The sequence below is a fragment of the Stegostoma tigrinum genome, chromosome 10 (genome assembly GCF_030684315.1).
Source record: "Stegostoma tigrinum isolate sSteTig4 chromosome 10, sSteTig4.hap1, whole genome shotgun sequence".
NCBI classification, from domain to species: Eukaryota; Metazoa; Chordata; class Chondrichthyes; order Orectolobiformes; family Stegostomatidae; genus Stegostoma; species Stegostoma tigrinum.
In genome coordinates this window covers 28,610,129-28,633,867 of record NC_081363.1, presented here as the reverse complement: position 1 = coordinate 28,633,867, position 23,739 = coordinate 28,610,129, and the positions used below count along the sequence as shown (strand labels likewise).

General features: G+C 41.2%; 1 protein-coding gene across 4 annotated transcripts in view; it reads right to left on the bottom strand.

Moving 5' to 3' along the window:
• Positions 1-23,739, bottom strand: part of kcnh5b (potassium voltage-gated channel, subfamily H (eag-related), member 5b) — a 288,070-nt gene that overhangs the window by 145,872 nt on the left and 118,459 nt on the right. For all 4 annotated transcript variants that reach the window (XR_007248323.2, XM_048538289.2, XM_048538290.2 and 1 more), the window contains exon 7: positions 19,851-20,280. Coding sequence is in view for 3 of the 4 variants with exons in the window: in XM_048538289.2 (XP_048394246.1) it covers positions 19,851-20,280 (430 nt within the window). In the remaining variant the exon portion in view is untranslated. The remainder of the gene's footprint in view (positions 1-19,850; positions 20,281-23,739) is intronic.

The following is a 23,739-nucleotide window of genomic DNA, read 5'->3' as shown; positions in this document are numbered from 1 at the left end:
AGTCCTTCATGGTAACCTCGGCTAGAGCTAGAACTGAATCCACGGTGTTGGCATCACTCTGCATCGCAAACCGCTGCTGTAAAAAGGAGGTAGGTCTTGTCTTCTCATGGTGATTCTTCATTCCAACCAGGAAGCGATTCAAAATTTGGTGCACGTAGCGTTTCTGAAGATTGGAGCACAAGACCTGAACAGTAAAGCAAAACCTAGTCATGGCACGCAAAAGTAGATTGGATTGACAACCAAATGGTGCTCACTGCATTTCAGATCATTATCATCTTTCGTGGGGTAGGAGGGAGATGGGCAGATGGAATAGGTCGGATAGCTAGACCATCATTTCCACCTTTTCCATACACGTGGGCCAAAATCAGCTACCACCTTCAATATCTAAGTAAATAAATTTAGGATAATTTAGGCTCATTAATAAGTCTACTGACTCAAGCAATTCACTGACCACAACAAACTATAATTTCCACAGGTGTGGGTGGCAGGAAATTTTAATGGTCTACATGAGAAAAGGCTGGAAGGAAGGGAGGGGGGTTCTGTGGCCATCAGAGGAATCCACCCATGATGACACCCCATCTCCAGAATGCCTTCTTGTTCTAAAACCCTACGGTTTACCATCTTGGCACTGCAATGGTCTGCTTCAGGCTGCTCCCTGCTCCGGGCAGTGCCCTGACCCATGGCACTGCTGAGCGTGGTGGGTCTGCTGGCTAATCAGACTGGCAAGCAGCTCCTGAGGGTGGCAACTTCTCCCTGTCGAGGGGCAGAAACTGCACTGTCAGCCATGCAGTCCACTCTTGCTCACACATTCTGGCTACAAAGTAGATTTACACAGAGTATGTCAGCTTTTTGAGGGTTGAGGTGAACCTGCACCCAAGTATTCTGTCGTCCAACTGCAAAGTGCAGCCCGTTCGGTGTATAGGCTGTTTTCTGGACATATTTTGCTTTGTTATTTAGATACAGAACAAACTCAATGGCAGATACCTTACAGATTAAGAGACCTAATTTTTCAAAAATGATGATTAATAAAAGGACTGAACCGTTGGCTCTAGGACTCATGATTGCCAGAATGTTCTATTCCATCTGTTATTGACTCAGATGCAAAAAACACTTGGGTCTTTATTTAAAGCTGAAACATGAAAAAAACGCATCTTTAAAGCGCCCAACCAGATCTCTGAGGATACATCTACCCTAAAGGACAGCACAGTGTCTCAGTGGTTATCACAACGCCAGGGACCCAGGTTCAATTCCACTCCCGGTCGACTGTCACGTAGAGTTTGCACATTCTCTCCATGTCTGTGTGGGTTTCCTCCCACCGCACAAAGAGGTGCAGGTTAGGTGGATTGTCCATGGTAAATGCAGAGTCATAGGAATAGGGCAGGGGGCCTGTGTTTGAGTTGGATGCACCTTGGAGCTCAGCATGGACTCAAGCCGAATGTCCTGACTCCACACTGTAGGGATTCTATGATTTAAAGCACTTCACATCCAGTGAGTTCTTTTGCAAGTTTGATCACTCTTTCAGCAGAGCAACATAAGAAACAGTTCTGTTAGTCACAAGATTCTACAAGCAGCAAGAAAATGAATGCGCAGTTAACCTGTCTTTGGTGGTGTTGGAGGAAGGGAAGACTGTCAGCCCCGACACTGTGGAGCTCGATGTTCTTTAACATCTACACAGGAAGGTGACTGATTAAAAAAGGAAAAGATCCTAGATTGCACTTTCTCATCCTATCATGCAAGATGAGTTCACTTATCCTAGAGTGAGTACCACTAATGGGTATGATTAATTCTCAGCATTAATAGTCAAAATGATACTTCATCAGAGCAAATTTCTTCAAAGCACAAGTGTAACAAAATGTCAAATGCATCTGCTACCTTCCAGTTATTTACATATTTTGGACTTTAAAGAAAACAACCAAACACATTAATGAGTTCAATGGGTCTCCCCATCCTAGTCGCTGCTAGTTCGAATCGTAGGTCAAATTCCAGAGGCTTAGCCAGAAGAACCTATCCTCCCTGGCAGAATTATTTTAACAGGTGTATGCCTTCACTGTGGAAGAAGGACTGAGCTTCAAAACGTGGTGTGGAAGGACGAAACAGCAAGACAAATCAATATGGGCGTATTTTGATGTATACATGTATGTCAGGAATGCAAAACTGAAAATTTACACATTTCTCAGTTTGGTGGGAGGAACAAAAGTGGAGGATCTCAACAGATTGCATCATATGGGAATAACAAGAAAATCAACAGTGAAAGTTCATCATAATTGTTCCAAGTCTGAATGGCTTCTGAAAAACAGAATAGTCATCCTCATGAGATTTCAAAGAAGAACAAAGTCACTTGGTAGTGCTTTACCACACTCTCAAAATGCACAAATTCACATCAACAAACAACTGTAGTCATTGTTACTAAAGAAGCAAATTTCATCCACATCACTAAAGGTTAGTACTTCAGCAGTATTCCTTAAATACAATGGATTAAGGAAGAATGTTGGTGGTTGGCACATCAGAGGATTGCTATGCTTTTATTCAAACATCTCCTCGGAAAGCACTGCTCCTTTTGATTTTCAGTGATGTGTAGCTCCAAGCCAAACACTCAAACCGGAGAGGTTCACCACCTAACTGTCTAACAAAAAGACGAAAATGTCACCAACAGAGCTAAGCTTATATTTGTGAGCTCCACAGTCACTTTGCAGGTAGCCATTCAAACAACACTCATATTTCCACAACAAAACAAAACTGCTCAGTCCTATTGGACATTTTAGCTTGTAGTAAAAGGCTTGATCATTTACAAAGACCATGCAGTCAGGTTGCAAAGATGTTTAACATTTCAGAGACCCAGAAATATTGGCAAGTACAATTGTCTGGTGTGAAATAGATAAGCAACAGCTTGATGCTCAATATTAATCAATTCTATTGTTCATGCAAGTTTTATATCTTATAAAGCTTATGAAGCAATACGAAGGGTGATCATGAGCAACCATATGTGGGTCAAGAATCCATCACATCAGTTTTAACTCGATAATGGGAGAATGGCAAAGTCACAATGTAAAGGTGGGACATCTTTGATTATGAGTGAAAATTATGAGAGACTGCTGGAAACCAAATTGCATCAGATCCACACATAGAACAATTTTCAATAAATACAACAGCAGACACATCTCCCATTTTAAAATTCTAATAACTCAACTTAGCTGCAACCTCAGATAAAATACAACATCTCTAAATGTTTATCGCTTGAACACAAAGCTCCTTGTCTTTAGTATTAAATCTGAAATATTCCACAACTTAAGACAACAAACCAGGATACTGAATATGCACAAAAATATATTCCTGTAAATGTCAGATTGACAGAGCACACCAGTGGTGTGAAAATTGTACAAATATTCATCTGTTTAAAAATAAATGGGCAAATTGAAAAAGTACTGTTTATACTGGAACTTTAATTGCGAAATAGAACATAGAACATTACAGCACAGTACAGGCCCTTCGGCCCTCAATGTTGTGCCGACCTGTCATACCGATCTCAAGCCCACCTAACCTACACTATTCCATGTACGTCCATATGCTTGTCCAATGACGACTTACATGTACCTAAAGTTGGCAAATCTACTACCGTTGCAGGCAAAGCGTTCCATTCCCTTACTACTCTGAGTAAAGAAACTACCTCTGACATCTGTCCTATATCTTTCACCCCTCAATTTAAAGCTGTGCCCTCTCATGCTCGCCGTCACCATCCTAGGAAAAAGGCTCTACCTATCCACCCTATCTAACCCTCTGATTATATGTTTCAATTAAGTCACCTCTCAACCTTCTTCCCTCTAATGAAAACAGCCTCAGGTCCCTCAGCTTTTCCTCGTAAGACCTTCCCTCCATACCAGGCAACATCCTAGTAAATCTCCTCTGCACCCTTTCCAAAGCTTCCACATCCTTCTTATAATGCGGTGACCAGAACTGTACACAATACTCCAAGTGCAGCCGCACTAGAGTTTTGTACAGCTTCAGCATAACCTCTTGGTTCCAGAACTCGATCCCTCTATTAATAAAAGCTAAAACACTGTATGCCTTCTTAACAGCCCTGTCAACCTGGGTGGCAACTTTCAAGGATCTGTGTACATGGACACCGAGATCTCTCTGCTCATCTACACTAACAAGAATCTTACCATTAGCCCTGTACTTTGCCTTCTGGTTACTCCTACCAAAGTGCATCAGCTCACACTTGTCTGCATTAAACTCCATTTGCCACCTCTCAGCCCAGCTCTGCAGCTTATCTACGTCTCTCTGCAACCTACAGCATCCTTCGTCACTATCCACAACTCCACCGACCTTAGTGTCGTCTGCAAATTTACTAACCCATCCTTCTACTCCCTCATCCAGGTCATTTATAAAAATGACAAACAGCAGTGGACCCAACACTGACCCTTGCGGTACACCACTAGTAACTGGTCTCCAGGGTGAACATTTCCCATCAACTACCACCCTCTGACTTCTTTCAGCAAGCCAATTTCCAATCCAACCCTCTATATCTCCCACAATTCCATTCCTCTGCAGTTTGTACAATAGCCTATTGTGGGGAACCTTATCGAACGCCTTGCTGAAATCCATATACACCACATCAACCGGTTTACTCTCATCTACCTGTTTGGTCACCTTCTCAAAGAACTCAATAAGGTTTGTGAGGCACGACCTTCCCTTCACAAAACCGTGCTGACTATCCCTAATCAATTTATTCTTTTCTGGATGATTATAAATCCTATCCCTTATAACCTTTTCCAACACTTTACCAACAACTGAGGTAAGGCTCACTGGTCTATAATTACCAGGGTTGTCTCTACTCCCCTTCTTGAACAGGGGAACCACATTTGCTATCCTCCAGTCATCTGGCACTATTCCTGTAGACAATGACGAGTTAAAGATCAATGCCAAAGGCTCAGCAATCTCCTCCCTGGCTTCCCAGAGGATCCGAGGAAAAATCCCATCCGGCCCAAGGGACTTATCTATCTTCACCTTCTGAAGGATTTCTAATACTTCTTCCTTGTGAACCTCAATCCCACCTAGTCTAGTAGCCTGTATCTCAGTATTCTCCTCGACAACATTGCCGTTTTCTAGAGTGAATACATTTAGCGCTTCCCCATCTCATCTGACTCCACACACAACTTACCACTACTATCCTTGATTGGGCCTAATCTTACTTTCGTCATTCTTTTATTCCTTAAATACCAATACAAAGCCTTAATGTTTACCCTGACCCTATCCGCCAACAACTTCTCATGTCTCCTCCTGGCTCTTCTGAGCTCTCTCTTTAGGTCTTTCCGGGCTACCTCGTAGCCCTCAAGTGCCCTAACTGAGCCTTCACATCTCATCCTAACATAAGCCGCCTTCTTCCTCTTGACCAGAGATTCCACCTCCTTCGTAAACCACGGCTCCCGCACTCTACAGCTTCCTCCCTGCCTGACAGGTACATATTTATCTAGGACACACAGGAACTTTTCCTTGAATCAGCTCCACATTTCTAATGTGGCCATCCCCTGCAGTTTCCTTCCCCATTCTATGCTCCCTAAATCTTGCCTAATCTCATCGTAATTACCTTTCCCCCAGCTATAACTCTTGCCCAGTGGTATACACCTATCTCTTTCCATCACTAAAGTAAACATAACAGAGTTGTGACCGCTATCATGAAAGTGCTCACCTACTTCCAAATCTAACACCTGGCCGGGCTCATTACCCAGTACCAAATCTAATGTGGCTTCACCCCTTGTTGGCCTATCTACATACGGTGTCAGGAAGCCGTCCTGCACACACTGGACAAAAACTGACCCATCTATAGTACTCGAACTATAGTGTTCCCAGTCAATATTTGGAAAGTTGAAGTCCCCCATGACAACTACCCTGTCTCTCTCACTCCTATCGAGAATCATCTTTGCTATCCTTTCCTCTACATCTCTGGAACTATTCAGGTGACCTCTCCTTTCCTGTTTCTAACCTCAGCCCATACTACCTCAGTTGACGAGTCCCCAAACATCCTTTCTGCAACTGTAATACTGTCCTTGACCAACAACGCCACACCTCCGCCCCTTTTACCATCTTCTCTGTTCTTACTGAAAGAACCCTTCTAATTTCAGCATAAAGTTTATCACTTGCAATATTGAGCCTGCTGTTCAAAAAATGTCTAAAACCATATTCGCGCATTTGCAGAGATTTCTTAGAACAGAGTCAATGATGATTTTGGAGATTAATTCACAAGATGTTGCTTTATAACACTCCTGTGAATGCACTTAGATGTTTTATGTTAAAGGTGCTACATAAATACAAGATACTGTCATGCAGCTCAACTTCTATCCATTCAAGAAAAGATTTTTTTTGTCAACTGGAAAATGCTTTCAGAGTATCCAGCATCAACCCCAATCCATCTCAACCCCTTTTAAATGCTTCCTTGCCTTATCCCTTATTCCCTTTCTTATCCAGAAAAATAACTGATTGTTTCCTGATTCATGTATATTAATTATTTCAACAGCTGTGACTGATAACTAGTCTGCTTTCAGCATACAAATTCTGCTTAGCTTCCATCTTCATCTCTTCCTTTCCCCTTGATTCTTCCCACATTTACACCTGTAACCGTCATAAACATTAAATTTTGTCAAATCCTTCATGCTCTTAACAATTCTGATTGGAACTCCTTAGTTCACCACATATTTTTAACATACTACCAACTCAACCTCCAGCTAACATGGTTTGATTGCACCATCATTGTGTAAGAATGGCAGTTTCTTGATTGAGAGATGTTCAACTCAGATTTTTCATTTGGGAAACAGCCAGTGAAAAGCTAGAAGAAAGTCTGGGATGATGGCATTCTGTCCGAAATTCACTTCTCGATTTGCCTTAAAAACAGAGGCAAATGTTTTAAAAATAGAAACATAAAGGACATTTAAAACTTCATATTTTGGTTTGATAAACTTACTTGCTGCCACACAGAAACCAGCATTTTGATTTTCCTCTTTGCTCCAGAGATACCCTCATAACTCAGGTCACAACGAATTGCTCTTGGCATCCAATCCTGTTTGTTTGAACACTGTGCTTGGTCTTCATTCCCATCATGTTATTTCCACCCCTTTTATATGCTTATCTATTCTATTTGACTTCGGTTCATTTGCTGCTGAAGCCCTCATTCATGACTGTTACCTCCAGACTTGCCTATTCTAAACTGCACCTATCCTCCCAACTGCATTCTATACAAACCTGAAGTTATCCAAAACTCTGTCACACATTATTCCTGTATTGTCTGATGTAAACTGGCAGCTGTAATTACTCAATGAAAAAGTCACATCTTTGTTTTCAAATGCATCGTGGCCATATTTCACATGGCAGCACAGAATTATTGCAGTGCGGAAGGCAGCCATTCCACCAATTGTGTTTGCACTGGTTTTCCTAATGCATATTTCACGTTGTATCTTTCCCCTACCCTCTTGCTGTAATGCTGCACAATGTTTCTTTTCTATCCTGGTTGATCACTGTCCTTTCCTGGATTTACACACACCTCCAACTTTTCATTGAAAGTTAACTTCACTGAGCTAAAAATAGCCTTTCAGTTTTCTCTGAGTGCTCATCTTGTTCAGAGCTCTTCACCCTCACTATCTCAATTGCAACAAAGTATTGGGAACAAAAACAAAGTTGTTGAAGAAGCTCAGCAGGTCTGGCAGCATCTGTGAAGGTGAAAACAGAACTAATGTTTCGGGTCCGGTGACCCTTCCTCAGAACTCAACAAAGTATTAATGCCCATGGGTTTCTTCGATGTCATTCACAGCTTGTGCCAACACAGAGCCAGTGACTTCCCAACTTTCTCAGCTCTTCTGAGCTCTGACTATACAAAGATTTTCAACTGAACTTGCCTTCTCAATGGTCTCCAAGGACTCAGAATTTGCAAAATTGCCAACTAACTGCCCTTCAGTCTCGGCCTGTCTCCTTTGAACTCCATTTCAGAGACCTATTGAAAACTTGCGAATTAGCTCTGTACAGAATTGTATATTTCCATAGAACACCTCTCAGAACTCAGTGTAATCTGAAAGATACATTTCAAACACCATCTTCCCTACTATAACTGGATAGAAGGAAATGGATTCCAGCAATTTCTCCCTTATTATTCAAAAAAAGAACACCTGTGATTTTGAATACCTCTATCAGATGCCCTCACAGACATTTTTCCCTTGAAGAAAGCAGTCCTAGCTTCTCAAATTTATCTTCATAACTAAAGTCCCTCATCCCCGCAATGATTCTCATAAATCCCGTCCACACTGTCCAGCGCAGGCACATTCTTCCTAAAGTGCAGTGTTCAGAATTGGATAATAAAATGTGAGGCTGGATGAACACAGCAGGCCAAACAGCATCTCAGAAGCACAAAAGCTGACGTTTCGGGCCTAGACCCTTCATCAGAGAGGGGGATGGGGTGAGGGTTCTGGAATAAATAGGGAGAGGGGGGGGAGGCGGACCGAAGATGGAGAGAAAAGAAGATAGGTGGAGAGAGTATAGGTGGGGAGGTAGGGAGGGGATAGGTCGGTCCAGGGAAGACGGACAGGTCAAGGAGGTAGGATGAGGTTAGTAGGTAGCTGGGGGTGCGGCTTGGGGTGGGAGGAAGGGATGGGTGAGAGGAAGAACAGGTTAGGGAGGCAGAGACAGGTTGGACTGGTTTTGGGATGCAGTGGGTGGAGGGGAAGAGCTGGGTTGGTTGTGTTATGCACTGGGGGGAGGGGACGAACTGGGCTAGTTTAGGGATGTGGTGGGGGAAGGGGAGATTTTGAAACTGGTGAAGGCCACATTGATACCATTAGGCTGCAGGGTTCCCAGCCGGAATATGAGTTGCTGTTCCTGCAACCTTCGGGTGGCATCATTGTGGCACCGCAGGAGGCCAATGATGGACATGTCATCTAAAGAATGGGAGGGGGAGTGGAAATGGTTTGTGACTGGAGGTGCAGTTGTTTGTTGCAAACCGAGCGGAGGTGTTCTGCAAAGCAGTCCCCAAGTTGCAGGAACAGCAACTCATATTCCGGCTGGGAACCCTGCAGCCTAATGGTATAATGTGGACTTCACCAGTTTCAAAATCTCCCCTTCCCCAACTGCATCCCTAAACCAGCCCAGTTCGTCCCCTCCCCCCACTGCACCACACAACCAACCTAGCTCTTCCTCTCCACCCACTGCATCCCAAAACCAGTCCAACCTGTCTCTGCCTCCCTACCCTGTTCTTCCTCTCACCCATCCCTTCCTCCCACCCCAAGCCGCACTCCCATCTACCTACTAACCTCATCCCACCTCCTTGACCTGTCCGTCTTCCCTGGACTGACCTATCCCCTCCCTACCTCCCCACCTATACTCTCTCCACCTATCTTCTTTTCTCTCCATCTTCGGTCTGCCTCCCCCTCTCTCCCTATTTATTCCAGAACCCTCACCCCATTCCCCTCTCTGCTGAGTGGCCTAGGCCCGAAACATCAGCTTTTGTGCTCCCGAGATGCTGCTTGGCCTGCTGTGTTCATCCAGCCTCACATTTTATTATCTTGCATTCTCCAGCATCTGCAGTTCCTATTATCTCTGTTCAGAACTGGATGTCATTCTCCAGCAGAAGTTGAACTAGTTTCTTATACAAGTTCAACATAACTCTTGTAGTCTTTTACTAAAAACTGGAATACCAAATACAATCTTTGATCACTCTCTCAACTTGTCCGTCCACCTTCAATGCCTTCTGCGTGTATTCATCTCACACTTCCCTGAATTTGATTTTATTTGTCACCTGTCCATCCATTCCACTGACTTGTCCGTTTTTCATTTAAAAGTCCACGCTATCCTCAGTTAGCAATACTACCAAATGTTGCATCATCCCAAAAAATTGAACCTGTGCCCTAGGCATCAAGGTCCAGTTCATTAATGCTTAGCAGGAAAAGCAAGGCTGCTTACACAAAATGGACAGGCACTGAGGGGACACTTTAACTAACCTTCCTCTAATCTGAAGAACATCGGTTAAGCATTACCAGTTGCTTAACGAACAAAGAACAAAGAAAATTACAGCACAGGAACAGGACCTTCAGCCCTCCAAGCCTGCGCCGATCAAGATCCTCTGTCTAACATGTCATCTATTTGCTAACGGTCTGTGTCCATTTGCTCCCTGCCCATCCATGTACCTGTCCAAATATATCTTAAAAGATGCTAACATGTCTGTGTCTACCACCTCTGCTGGCAACGTGTTCCAGGCACCCACCACCCTCTGTGTAAAGAACTTTCCACGCATATCTCCCATAAACTTTCCTCCTCTCACTTTGAACTCATGACCCCTAGTAATTGAGTCCCCCACTCTGAGAAAAGCTTCTTGCTATCCACCCTGTCTATACCCCTCATGATTTTGTAGACCTCAATCAGGTTCCCCCCTCAATCTCCGTCTTTCTAATGAAAATAATCCTAATCTACTCAACCTCTCTTCATAGCTAGTACCCTCTATACCAGGCAACATCCTGGTGAACCTCCTCTGCACCCTCTCCAAAGCATCCACATCCTTTTGGTAATGTGGCGACCAGAACTGTACACAGTACTCCAAATGTGGCCGAACCAAAGTCCTATACAACTGCAACATGACCTGCCAACTCTTGACCTCAATACCCCGCCCAATGAAGGAAAGCATGCCATATGTCTTCTTGACCACCCTAATGACCTGCATTGTCACCTTCAGGGAACAATGGACCTGAACACCCAGATCTCTCTGTTCATCAATTTTCCCTAGGGCTTTTCCATTTACTGCATAGTTCACTCTTGAATTTGATCTTACAAAATGCATCACCTCGCATTTGTCCAGATTGAACTTCATCTGCCATTTATCTGCCCCACTCTCCAATCTATCTATATTCTGCTGTAATCTCTGACAGTCCCCTGCACTACCTGCTACTCCACCAATTTTAGTGTCATCTGCAAACTTACTGATCAGACCACCTATACCTTCCTCCAAATCATTTACGTATCACAAACAGTGGTCCCAGAACAGATCCCTGTGGAACACCACTAGTCACAGGTCTCCAATTTGAGAAACTCCCTTCTACTACTACTCTCTGTCTCCTGTTGCCTAGCCAGTGTTTTATCCATCTAGCTAGCACACCCTGGACCCCATTTGACTTCACTTTCTCCATCAGCCTGCCATGGGGAACCTTATCAAATGCGTTACTGAAGTCCATGCATATGACATATACAGCCTTCCCCTCATCAATCAACTTTGTCACGTCCTCAAAGAATTCTATTAAGTTGGTAAGACATGATCTTCCCTGCACAAAACCATGTTGCCTATCACTGATAAGCCCATTTTCTTCCAAATGGGAATAGATCCTATCCCTCAGTATCTTCTCCAGTAGCTTCCCTACCACTGATGTCAGGCTCACCAGTCGATAATTGCCTGGATTATCCTCGCTGCCCTTCTTAAACAAGGGGACAACATTAGCAAGTCTCCAGTCCTCCGGGCCCTCACACGTGTCTAAGGATGCTGTAAAGATATCTGTTAAGGCCCCAGCTATTTCCTCTCTTGCTTCCCTCAGTAACCTGGGATAAATCCCATTCAGACATGGGGACTTGTCCACCTTAATGTCTTTTAGGATACCCAACACTTCCTCCTTCCTTGTGTCAACTTGACCTAGAGTAAGCAAACATCTATCCCTAACCTCAACATCTGTCATGTCTCTCTCCTTGGTGAATACCGATGCAAAGTACTCGTTAAGAATGTCATCCATTTTTTCTGACTCAATGCATAACTTTCCTTCTTTGTCCTTAAGTGGGCCAATCCTTTCTCTAGTTACCCTCTTGCTCTTTATACATGAATAAAAGGCTTTGGGATTTTCCTTAACCACATTTGCCAGCAATATCTCATGTCCTCTCTTAATGCCTCATTTCAGATTTGCTCCACATTCCCAATATTCTTGCAAAGCTTCATCTGTTTTCAGTCACCTAGACCTCACGTATGCTTCCTTTTTCCTCTTGGCTAGTCTCACAATTTCACCTGTCATCCATGGTTCCTTAATCTTGCCATTTCTATTCCTCATTTTCACAGGAACATCAACCTCTCCTTAAAAGCCTCCCACATATCAAATGTGGATTTACCTTCAAACAGTTTCTCCCAATCTACATTCCTTGTCAATCAGGCACAGAAATAAAGTAGGAGCAGGTAAGAGCAAGAGTAAGCCACTTGATCCTTTTGAGCCTGCTCTGCCATTCAATATGATTATAGTTGATCATTCAACTCAGTACCCTGTGCCTGATTTTTTCGCCACACCTTTTGATTCATTTAGCCCTGAGAATTATATCAAATTTGTTCTTGAAGCCATTCAATGTTTTGGCTTTTACTTTTTCTTGTGGCAGAGAATTCCATAGGTTCATCCCAATCTGGGTTTAAAAGCTGGATCGACCTTGACACCCATCTTTGCACAAGACTGTCACATTTGGAATTCTCCAATTCTCAGGTAGCTTGCCCAAGTCAACTGAACACTGAAAGCTTCTCCCCTGGACTGATGAATGGACTCTCCAACTTTAAATAATGTTGATCACGCTAATGTTGATCTTGCTTTGCACAACTCCAGTGCAGTGTAACCTGCATGCCTCACTCTGTCTAAGCACCCTTTGATTTCTATGTCCTAGTTTGGTATGATCTGCCTGTAGTACTTGCAAAACAAATCTTTTCACTGTGCTTAGGTACATGTGACCACAATAAATCAAACCAAATATTCCCAGTGCCTCTGCAATTCCCGCTCTCACTTCCCCAAGTATCCTTGATTGTATCACATCTGGTTCACTGCCTTATCAACTTTAAGTAGTCGGCCAATCCAATGCCTCAGCCATATCAACCGTAAACACTTTGACTGACAATGGGGTGGATAGCATCTTCTTCTTTGTTAAAGACAGATAAAAAATATCCATTAAACATCATAACCGTGCCCTCTATATCAATGTATAAATCCCCATTGGGTCCCTAAATGGTCCTACTCCTATTTTCAATATTTAAGTGAAGACTTTGGAAACCCTTTCGTTGCTAGTATCTTATCATACTCCCTCTTTGCTTCTTTTATTTGTTTTATCACATCTCCTCTGAACCTTCCATATGGACTTCCCAATTATATTTTCTACTGACAACTTTCATAAGCTCCCTTTTTCTTCTTTATCTTAATTTCTATCTCCTTTGTGGATTTATTTACCTCCCTCTCACTTTTAAGTTAGTATTTCTTGACATTCCTTAGATTCCCTTTTCCGGTAATCTCCCACAACCTCACAATCCTCTAGGGTATAACGGCTCATCAAATTGTGGCTGCTTCTGGCATGGATTTAATTGCTCCATCCTTGTGAGTGAGTTTAGCTTTCAGCAGCTCAAATCCTTGGAATTCCTTCTCTAAACTGCTCAACCACTCCACCTCTTTCCTACTTTGAGATGCTCCCAAAAACCTACCCATTTGTCCCAACTTTTGGTCATCTGCTAAAATATCTTCTCATGAGACATTGCTTAATAATGCACATCTAGAATGTGTCTTGGGACATTGGATAATATTGGGTGGTGCTCCCACATGTGATGGTAGTGTCCATGTCGATGATTTGACAAGTGTTGCAGTGGTTGCCATGGCAGGGTTGTGTAGTGTTGTGGCCAATGTGGTCTTGAAGGCTGGTTAGTTTGCTGCAAATGATGGTCTGTTTAAGGTTTGGCGGATGGTCAAAGGTGAGAAGTGGAGGTGTACAGATGATCTAGGTGAGATCATCATCAATGACGTGTTGAAGGCTGTGAAGAACATGGCTCAGTCTGTCAGCTCTGGGGAAGTACTCGATGATGAAGGGCACTCTATCAGTCATATCCTGTGTATGTCTTCTGAGGAAGTCGTTGTGGTTTTTCGCTGTGGCCCATCAGAATTGGCGATCAATGAGTTGAGCATCATATCACATTCTTACGAGGGTGTCCTTCAAAGTCTTTAGGTGTCCATCATGTTCCCCCTCATCTGAGCAGATGCTATTTATCCATAGAGGAATTTTTTTATTCATTAGTAGGATGGGGTTATTGCTGGCGAGGCCGCATTTATTGCCAATCCCTAATTGCCCAGAGGACAGTTAAGAGTCAACCACATTGCCGTGGGTCTAGAGTCATATGGAGGCCAGACCTGGTAAGGAAGGCAGTTTCCCTCCTTAAAGGGAGATTAGTGAACCAGATGGGTTTTCCTGACAATGGATTCATGGTCATAATTAGATTCTTAATTCTAGATTTGTTTTTTAATTCAAATTCCACCATCTGCAATGGTGGGATTCGAGCCCAGCTCCCCAGAACAATGTCTGGGTCTCTGGAATAACAGTCCAGCAATAATACCACTAGGTCATTGCCTCCCCTGAAGATGCCTTCTTTAATTTGTCTGGGGTGGAAGCTAGAGAAGTGCAAAATCGTGCGGTTATCCGTGGGCTTGTGGTAGAATGAGGTACTGAGCCATCTGTCCTTGAGTGTTCCCTCCCAGTCAGGGAACATTTCAGCGGTCAAGGATATTCAGTCTCTGATGTTCAGATAAGCATTGGACCTCGAGATACACAGCAATGCAGAATCACCAAGCTGAAACTGGCAGTCAAGTTTCGTACCCTTAAAGACGACCGTGATCTTGGTTTCATGTTGCGCTACATCTGACCCCACCACACTGTGGTGTATCTGTAAAATCTCCCTTGCTGTCCTGTTTTGACACTGTCACCTTGATAATTTTTTACAATCTCTCTACCTGAATTCGTTGGTACAGCTTTGGCTTACTTATTACTTTGGTTAGACCCTTGGTATGCAACTCTTATACCCATGTTTTTCCAGTCATTTAGTTTGTTTCCGGCATCACCTTATTTTTAATTTTCTGTAATTATCTCTCTGCCTCATTTAATCAGATTATAGGTCATCCCTTCACTTATTATTCAGTTGTTGACACTTTACACACACCATCTATCATTCTTGGTCAGCTGCAGAGACTTATCATTCACTCACACCGCTTGTATGATCTTTCGATCTCTCTGCCCTGGATCACTCTGCCTGTAAATTCTGTAAGTGTGTGCTCTTCTCTCTCACGTCACCCGATGTAGGGGCTGTGCTCTGAAAGCATGTGATTTCAAGTAAACTTGTAGGACTATGACCTGGTGTCATGTGACTTCTGACTGTCTCCAGAAGAGGGATTCTGACAGCAATTCCGAAACTTACCAAAACAGGCCTGTTCCGCACCAGGGGAACCACAGCAACAGACCACAACCTGCAGACCTAAGAACTGACAGCTTCCAAAAACCAAGGACCTGACTGACAGACAAGGCCTCAAACGCATCCTGAGGGTAAAACCGGCTCGCAAAAACCACCACAAAGTAAGGAAAGCCAAATACTCGCCTGATAAATCCAAAACACCTCCTACCTCATCAAAAGAGTTAACTTGGACTGAAGGCCTACACCATCCAAAGTCTTCATCAAGGCAACGAGTACGGCAAGAGGGAACAGCCAGCTGTACTTCAAAATAGCACTTTTCCCCATCGGTGAGCTTAAACGCCCGAGACCCTAGAGTATCCAACCTAGTTAGCAGGGAGAGGAAGTTGGGTGGTGACACTGCAGGGATCCGAGGGTAAGAAACCTGATTAAAGTTTCTGTGATTAAATTTACTGTTTAGTTTCTAATAGTGTCTAATCTGTGTTTAATTTAATAGTGTATTTAATCACTGTCCTCTGTATAGGTGATTTGTCAATTTCACTGTTTATTACATTTGCCTTTATTTATTGTATTATATTTGCCTTTTTGTATTTAAATAAACACAGAGGTTTTTTGCCTTTAAACACCTGCCTACTGCCTTCTTCATTCCTAAAATCAGTCCAGTGTCAGAACTAGGGACTTGGGAGTGATTCTAACCACCTAAAAATCAGCAAATTACTGATCGCAAACCCTACATATTAACTGTGTATTTTTTCTTAACATTTGATCTCCCAAAGAGCAGCACTTCACACTTACCTGGATTAAACCCCATCTTCCATTCCTCCACCCATATGTGTAACTGATACATAATCCCACTGGATCTTTCGAGAACCTGCTACACTATCTACAACTCCACCGATCTTTGTATCATCTGCAAACTTACTAATCCATCCACCTACATTTTCATCCAAATCATTTATATAAGTATGTTAAACAGCAGAAGTTGCAGTATGGATCCCTGCAGAACACCACTAGTCATGAATCTCCAGCCAGAAAAACACCCTTCCACCATTAACCTCTGTCTTCTTTGGGCGAGCTAATTCTGAATCCACGTGGCCAAGTCACAGTGGATCCCTTGCATCTTAATCTTCTGGAAGAGGCTACCATGAGGGACCTTGTCGAAAGCCTTATTAAAATCCATGTAAAACACATTCACTGCTCTACCCTCATCGGTCACCTCCTCAAAAAATTGAATCAAGTTAGTAAGTCATGACCTGCCTGGCACAAAGTCATGCCATCTGTTCCTAATTAGGTCATGCCTCTCCAAGTGTGCGTAAATACTATCCATCAGAATTCTCTCATTTCTTTCCGTTTTTATTTCATAAATATAAAATGTTGTTGCTTGGGCCAAGTACTATGATGGCACCAACAGTGGCCTGTTGTACAACACTACTATATCAACTGGGGTACAATTGCAGGCAATGTACCAGCACAGTTTTAATCACATCACCAAAATTCTACAGGCCTACAGAAAGAGTGCCTCTAGTACATGTTTTCAATTTACTTCTCTATCTATCCATCCCCATAAAAGTGTGGGAAAACGAATAAAAACTTGATGTGGAGAGAAACACATCTTAGCTTTTCCACAACCTGACAACATCCTAAAGTGATATACAACCAATTAAGTTCTGAAATGTAGTAACTGTTGCATTGGAGCATTCAATTGTTCTCAAAAAGACAAACAAATGTCTGACAAATTGCAGGATTGATCGTTCTATTGTGAAAAAGTTAGTGCAAGACAAACCATTTCACTCAAATAAATATTTCTTAATGTGTTTCATCAGAATGAACCATAACCAAATAATTCCACCTATGATATTCCCCCAGGAGTTCCAAAATCCATGATCATTGAATTATTGTAAATAAGCTGGACCCTAAGTTATGGACAGACATAGAAGTTTGCATATAGTATTATTTTATCAAGCGCATATTATTCTAAAACTGCAAATTCAAGAATGCCTTTAGTGTCATCTATTCAGGAGATACTGAGTGGCAGGGTTTGCAGGAGGAGCTGCTACATCATTTGTGTTCAGTAGTAATACTCGCAGCTTTCATTCAGGAATTTCGTTCATTTTAACTCAAATTCTATATTAGCAAATTGAGGGCAGAGAGTAACACTGTTTTACAGTGTTGAACAAGTACTGAATTGTTGCTGTTTTTAACGGAGATGTTTTGTGTAGGAGCAAATTACTGCAGATGCTGGAGTCTGTACTGAAAACAACAAATGCTGGAGATCCAAGCAGGTCAGGAAGCATCCATGGAGAGACAGCAAGCCAACACTTCATCAGATGCAAAGTCATCTAGACTCAAACATTGGCTTGCTCTCTCTCCAGAGATAGTATATCAATTTTTCTTCTCCTAATGGAGACAGAAATGGGGTCAGGAAAGTAAAGAAGTTACAACTGTTCACTGCGAATTCCAATTCCCTATGCCTTTCCAATGTTGCACTATGCTTGTGTGGACATTTTGCAGATTAGGAAAGGATTATGCATGAATCCTGCTTGCACATCTTGTAAGGTTGGGGTCACCATTGCAAGGACCGTCAACATTTTGAATTTCCTTCCCTGCACTAGTTTTATTTGCTGGTGCAGTTTTTGAAGCTCTAAACAAAATGTCGGGCTTGAGAATTTGTGACCTTTGAAGAAAACCTGCTGAGACATTCTTACAGTTACATGTTAAATATTTTGACAAATTTAATACAGTGTTACATACTGTAATGGAATATAGACGAGTTTATAATGCAGTGATTGGTCTTGGGTTTCTGTTCTGAAAAGGTAAGTGACCATAACATTCATCACCATTAACTAATTGATGAAATGCATTACAGTACTTGTCCTGTTAGAGAAAGCAACATAATGCACTTAAAACTACAGAGACACTATGGTGGGGAATTCTCACCCCGTGTCTGAATTGAGATTTAAATTTCCAAAGTCCTTTAGCTTTGTAAAAATAATGGACCTTCTGTTGGGCTACAAAAAATCTCTAACACTTGCCCACTCTACTGATAGATAAATAATCTGTTATGAAGCCGAAAATAACATCTGATGTTTCCATTTTAACGGGTCATTCTATTGATATTTTCCAGGTTATTCTTTTTCAGATGGGACTATAGTGAATGCTTGTTAAATTTCAAAAGACACAGAAACACTCATCTCAACTTGAGGACTGCATTTAAATTTTGATTGCTGGTTTTAAGAGGTTGTTATAGCAGTATCTGCTTTTGATGTTGTAAATGAATATGTTTTCGTTGATAGATGGACCACTTTATGCAATTTTCATGTGAGTCTTATGGAGGTGAGTTCTCTCTCCGGTTAAATTCACCCTCGTCTTTAAATATTTTATTCAGGATGATGCTGTACATAAATTTAAGAATAAATTTAGAAGTATAAGATAAAAAGGTGGAATTATATAAACTCTATTTTCGAAAATCGTTTTAAAACATCAATCACTTAGAAATTCAATTTAGAAATGGTAACAGCCATATAACAAATATCAAAACCAGAACAGAAATTGTCGGGAAAACTCAAAAGGTCTGGCAGCATCCGTGGAGAGAAATCAGGGTTAACATTTTGAGTCCGGTGAACCTTCTTTAGAACTCCAAACGTGTTTTTATATGCTTTGCTTCTGAAATCAGCCCTTGTCAATATATGTATGTTCAATAGTATTAATTATTTAATGATGTTGTTTCTACTTATCTTTATAAACGTTTCAACATATTTTACCAATATTGTTTGTGTTTGTAAGAATTACTGGGTGAAAAATGATAATGTAGAATAGATAATTGTTTAACAATATTTTGATAATATTGGGTACTTTATGTTTTAGTAATGATCCAGAATTTACTGAAAAAGTCATAGCATTTGAATGACATATATACTAATTGGTAAGGAAATAGGAAGGCAATTCGTAAAGAAGAGATAGCCTGTGAATTAGAAATGGCCACAAGTTATCACTTGGCAGTTAGTTTCACAAAAAAAAAATCATCCTTGCTCTGGGTTTCCTTGTGATTATTGAGAAGTTGTTGCATTGGAATTCAACTGTTACTAAACTCGCTACATGAAACTACGATCAGTGTAATTACCTTTTTAACTAATGTGATAAATATTAATAATTGCACATTAATCTTTCTTGTCCAGAGAGCGACCAGTTATAAGCGCAAAGCTTCATTGCTTCAGTGGTGAACTATTCTGGCAGATTTTTAAAATATGATACTTTTAAATTGACATTTCTTTCTTTCCCTTTCCATTTACTTTTTCTTTAAATTTCTCTTTTTGTGCCTGATTTGACATTCAGCTCACCCCCTCCAACTCAAACTCCTTCTCATTCTTTCCTTTGACTATTTCTCAAACACTTAAATTCACTTTTTTTAGGAAATACACTGTTATCTCACTGTTCACTCAATTTTTGGATGCCCTACTGTATTCAGCACATGGTAATCTGTTCACTCATTCAACAACTTTGTGAACAAAACATGTTATGCATAATTAAGTCCAAGTAACAGGGCATATTGTGAGATATCCTCTTCATCTGGACCAATGAAATACCTTATAACGCATACCATAAAAAAAAAATCGGTAGCCATTTTATATATCAGTAATTTAAAAATGCATGTACTTACAGCCAACCATCATCATAGCCACAGAAAATATCTTCTCCCCATCAGTGGTAGGAGCAATGTTGCCAAATCCGATGGTGGTAAGGCTGGTCATGGTAAAATAAAGGGAAGATATGTACAGTGAATCCTTTGTGGGTCCCCCTTCCCACTGTCCAGTGCCACTGGCATTGAAATGGTAGGGTGTTCCAATACTTAGACCCAGTTGATACAGCCAGCTGTCTGTTTTTATTCTGTTGGTGACTTCATCGATGACCTCGTAATCCCCGATACTGTACCAAATGCAGGCAAGCCAATGAGCCACTAATCCAAAAACGCATACCAGTAGTACTAGCACAGCAGCACCATATTCCAGGTAATGATCCAGCTTCCTGGCAACACGGCCAAGTCTTAAAAGACGCACAACCTTCAGGGAACTGAACAGGCTGCTGATACCCTGAAATCAACAGATATTGAGTAATGTTATTTGGTTAGAGGAATAAAAGTAAAGCTGCACCTGCTTTTAAAGGCAACGTAGAAAGCAGTCAAGAGTTATGGGAACATATTTGAAAGGTGAGACTAAGAGGTTAGATGCAGTAAAGATTGGGCACAGGCATAATGAGTACATTGACCTTTGGCTGAGCTGGTGATTCAATGATTCACAGTATTGTCCAATTAGACCATGAGGTATGGTACCCTTGACTGAATGGAGGCATCAAGCAAATCAAGCAGGATAGATTGCACACCCATAATGGAGCATGTCACTTTTTGAACCTATCAAGTGAATGATTATAAAATCTGCAGGCTTGGATAAGGAATGTCCTGTTCATGGGCAGTTACTTCTGGCTACGAACAACAAAGCGAAATCAGTGTCAATTTGTCTTTCACCGTGTATACTCCTGAATTAAAGACTTTCAGATTCATTGAGTTTACTAATTTGGCTATGGGTTCAATTTTTGTACAAGCTAATATGACTGTTGAGCTGCAATACACACCAGAGTCTTAATTTAATTTAGTCCCATGGACGAGCAACACTCATCTTATGAAATAATTAAAAGAGGATGAGCTGATATAGGTGTGAAGAAGTGATTAACTTTCTCCTACACTGTAAAAGTATATGGTTCTGTGATTCAATACTTCCCTTAAAATTTCATGAAATCCTGATATTGTGATTCAATTAATGTCAAATTATGTTTCCGAGTACTCAACATCAAATACTCGATCAATTTCTCCATTAATCCTGATACTTTTATGGATCCAGCAATATCAAAGTTAACGCCATTTTCTAATCCTTGAATATGCTGACAATCAACAAAACGAAATCAAATTAAAATTGATCTTAAGATTTGTCCCTAAACGGTGAACTGAGAATAGAGATTCCCATTCATACTTTGAAAGAGAAAACATACACAACAGAGAACATTTACTTTCAGTTCTACTAACATTGATTTATTCATTCTTGGGATGTGGATGAGTAATGCTGATATTGGTTGGATTTATTGTCCAGTTCTTCTGCAGGTGTTAATAATTATTGCATGTTGTCAATAGCATCACATGTAGGTAGTGAGCCAGTGCATCTTTAAAGGATGGTAGTTGCACTTTTTAAGAACAAACCAGCAATCAACATATCACCAGATGAGTCAAATTGAATTTCAAAATGTTTTTAGTCCAGTAGCACAACCACTGATGTTCTCTCCCTGTTGTCTAGTATGATATCAGCAAAATAAGACAAAATCAGTGTAAAAATGTAGAAGTACCAGTGTTGTATGTAGAATTAATTTCCAAAACAGTGGCTTGCCAGTTTGGATATTTTGTATAATTGGTTTTGAGATTAACATTACGATATTGATGTACTTGATGATACAAACCACAATCTCATGATTTGACCAGAATCGCGTTTCCATATAAGTTAACATGCAAAATATTGTCTCCTGCTGTGAGCATGCGGGAGCTCTGATTAATATAAGATAGTATTCAGAAATCCACAAACTAAAACAGGGTATGACCAATCTGGACTGAATCTATATCCACCAACACACTGCTCACTCTGTTAATCTTACACTGCATATTATTCCACTGTTTATAATCAGTCATATCTTGTTCTTTAATTATAATCCTTCAGGCATTGGACATGACTGGAATCTTGAAGTTAGTGAGATTCTTGCTGAATGTGCAGTCAGTGATTTTCATTCTAATGCATTCTAGGGAGTGGCAATTTACTCCTTCCATAAATCATGCTGTTTCCATTTATATGGAGCCTGTTTTAAATTTCTGGTTTCATTTTAATCTAATTAGAAGACCCAGTCACTTACAGTTACAAACCAAGCCAATATAAAAATTTTAGAGATAGTAGGAACTGCCAATGCTGGAGAATCTGAGATAATAACGTGTGAAACTGAATGAACACAGCAGGCCAAGAGGCATCAGAGCAGGAAGGCTGATGTTTTGGGTCCAGACCCTTCTTCATTTCTCCACACTTTTTTTAACAGTCAGTTCAGCTTACTAAATCACTATGGGTCACCACTTGTTAACCCTTGCTAGCCCATACCACTTCTGTATGTTCTGAGACATCTTGAACTCTAATTGGCTTACCAATGCATATACAGTGTAGAATTAATCTCAAATTGGCTGAACAACTTGTGACCAATTCCTAACTGTTTACTCTATCCTGATTGCTCTTTGCTATGGCAATCAGGTCCCTTTTATGATAGCTTGACCATTGGAGATAACTAATTTCATAGCTCTCTACTAAGATAATGTGGCATCTGTTGATCAACCTGTGTGTCTGCTTACAATACTTTTATATTGGCCCAGTCTATAATTGTAATTGGCTTGGGTCTAATAATTAAAGTTAAAGTTAAAGTGAAAATTAAAATCTTACAATAAGATCACCTCTAATTCTTCTAACTTCCAATGGATAGACAGTCAATCTGTCCAACTTTTCCTTATCAGATAATCTCCCTCATCCCAGAATCAGTCAAGTGAAACTTTTCCACACTGCTCTAATTCTATCCTTTCTTAAAGAAGGGAGCATTAATAAAGGTTTCTAATTTTTCGTTATTGCTTTCAGTCTTACGTTCTGAGAAGGTAACCTTTTTTAATGGTCAAAGGCTTTTTTGTTAATCTGTGAGTCAGAATAGCATTTCCAACAAGCTAAACGTCTAAACAAGCTACTTGACAAATCAATGGCTAAAGTTAGCGAGTTTTGAGAAGATTTGTAGCTCAGGTTGAGGTTCTGGATGAGAGTTTGCTTGCTGAGCTGGAAGGTTCGTTTTCAGACGTTTCGTCACCATACTAGGTAACATCATCAGTGAGCCTCCGACGAAGCGCTGGTGTTATGTCCTGCTTTCTATTTATCTGGTTAGGTTTCCTTGGGTTGGTGATGTCATTTCCTGTGTTGATGATGTCATTTCCTGTTCTTTTTCTCAGGGGATGGTAGATTGGCTCCAAATCAATGTGTTTGTTGATGGAGTTCCGGCTGGAATGCCATGCTTCTAGGAATTCTCATGCATGTCTCTGTTTGGCTTGTCCTAGGATGGATGTGTTGTCCCAATCAAAGTGGTGTCCTTTCTCATCTGTATGTAAGGATACGAGTGATAGTGGGTCATGTCGTTTTGTGGCTAGTTGATGTTCATGTATCCTGGTGGCTAGCTTTCTGCCAGTTTGTCCAATGTAGTGTTTGTCACAGTTCTTGCAAGGTATTTTGTAGATGACGTTCGTTTTATTTGTTGTCTGTATAGGGTCTTTTAAATTCATTAGCTGCTGTTTTAGTGCATTGGTGGGTTTGTGGGCGACCCTGATGCCAAGAGGTCCAAGTAGTCTGGCAGTCATTTCGGAAATGTCTTTGATATAGGGGAGAGTGGTTATGGTTTCTGAGCCCGTTTTGTCTGTTTGTTTGGGTTTGTTGCTGAGAAAT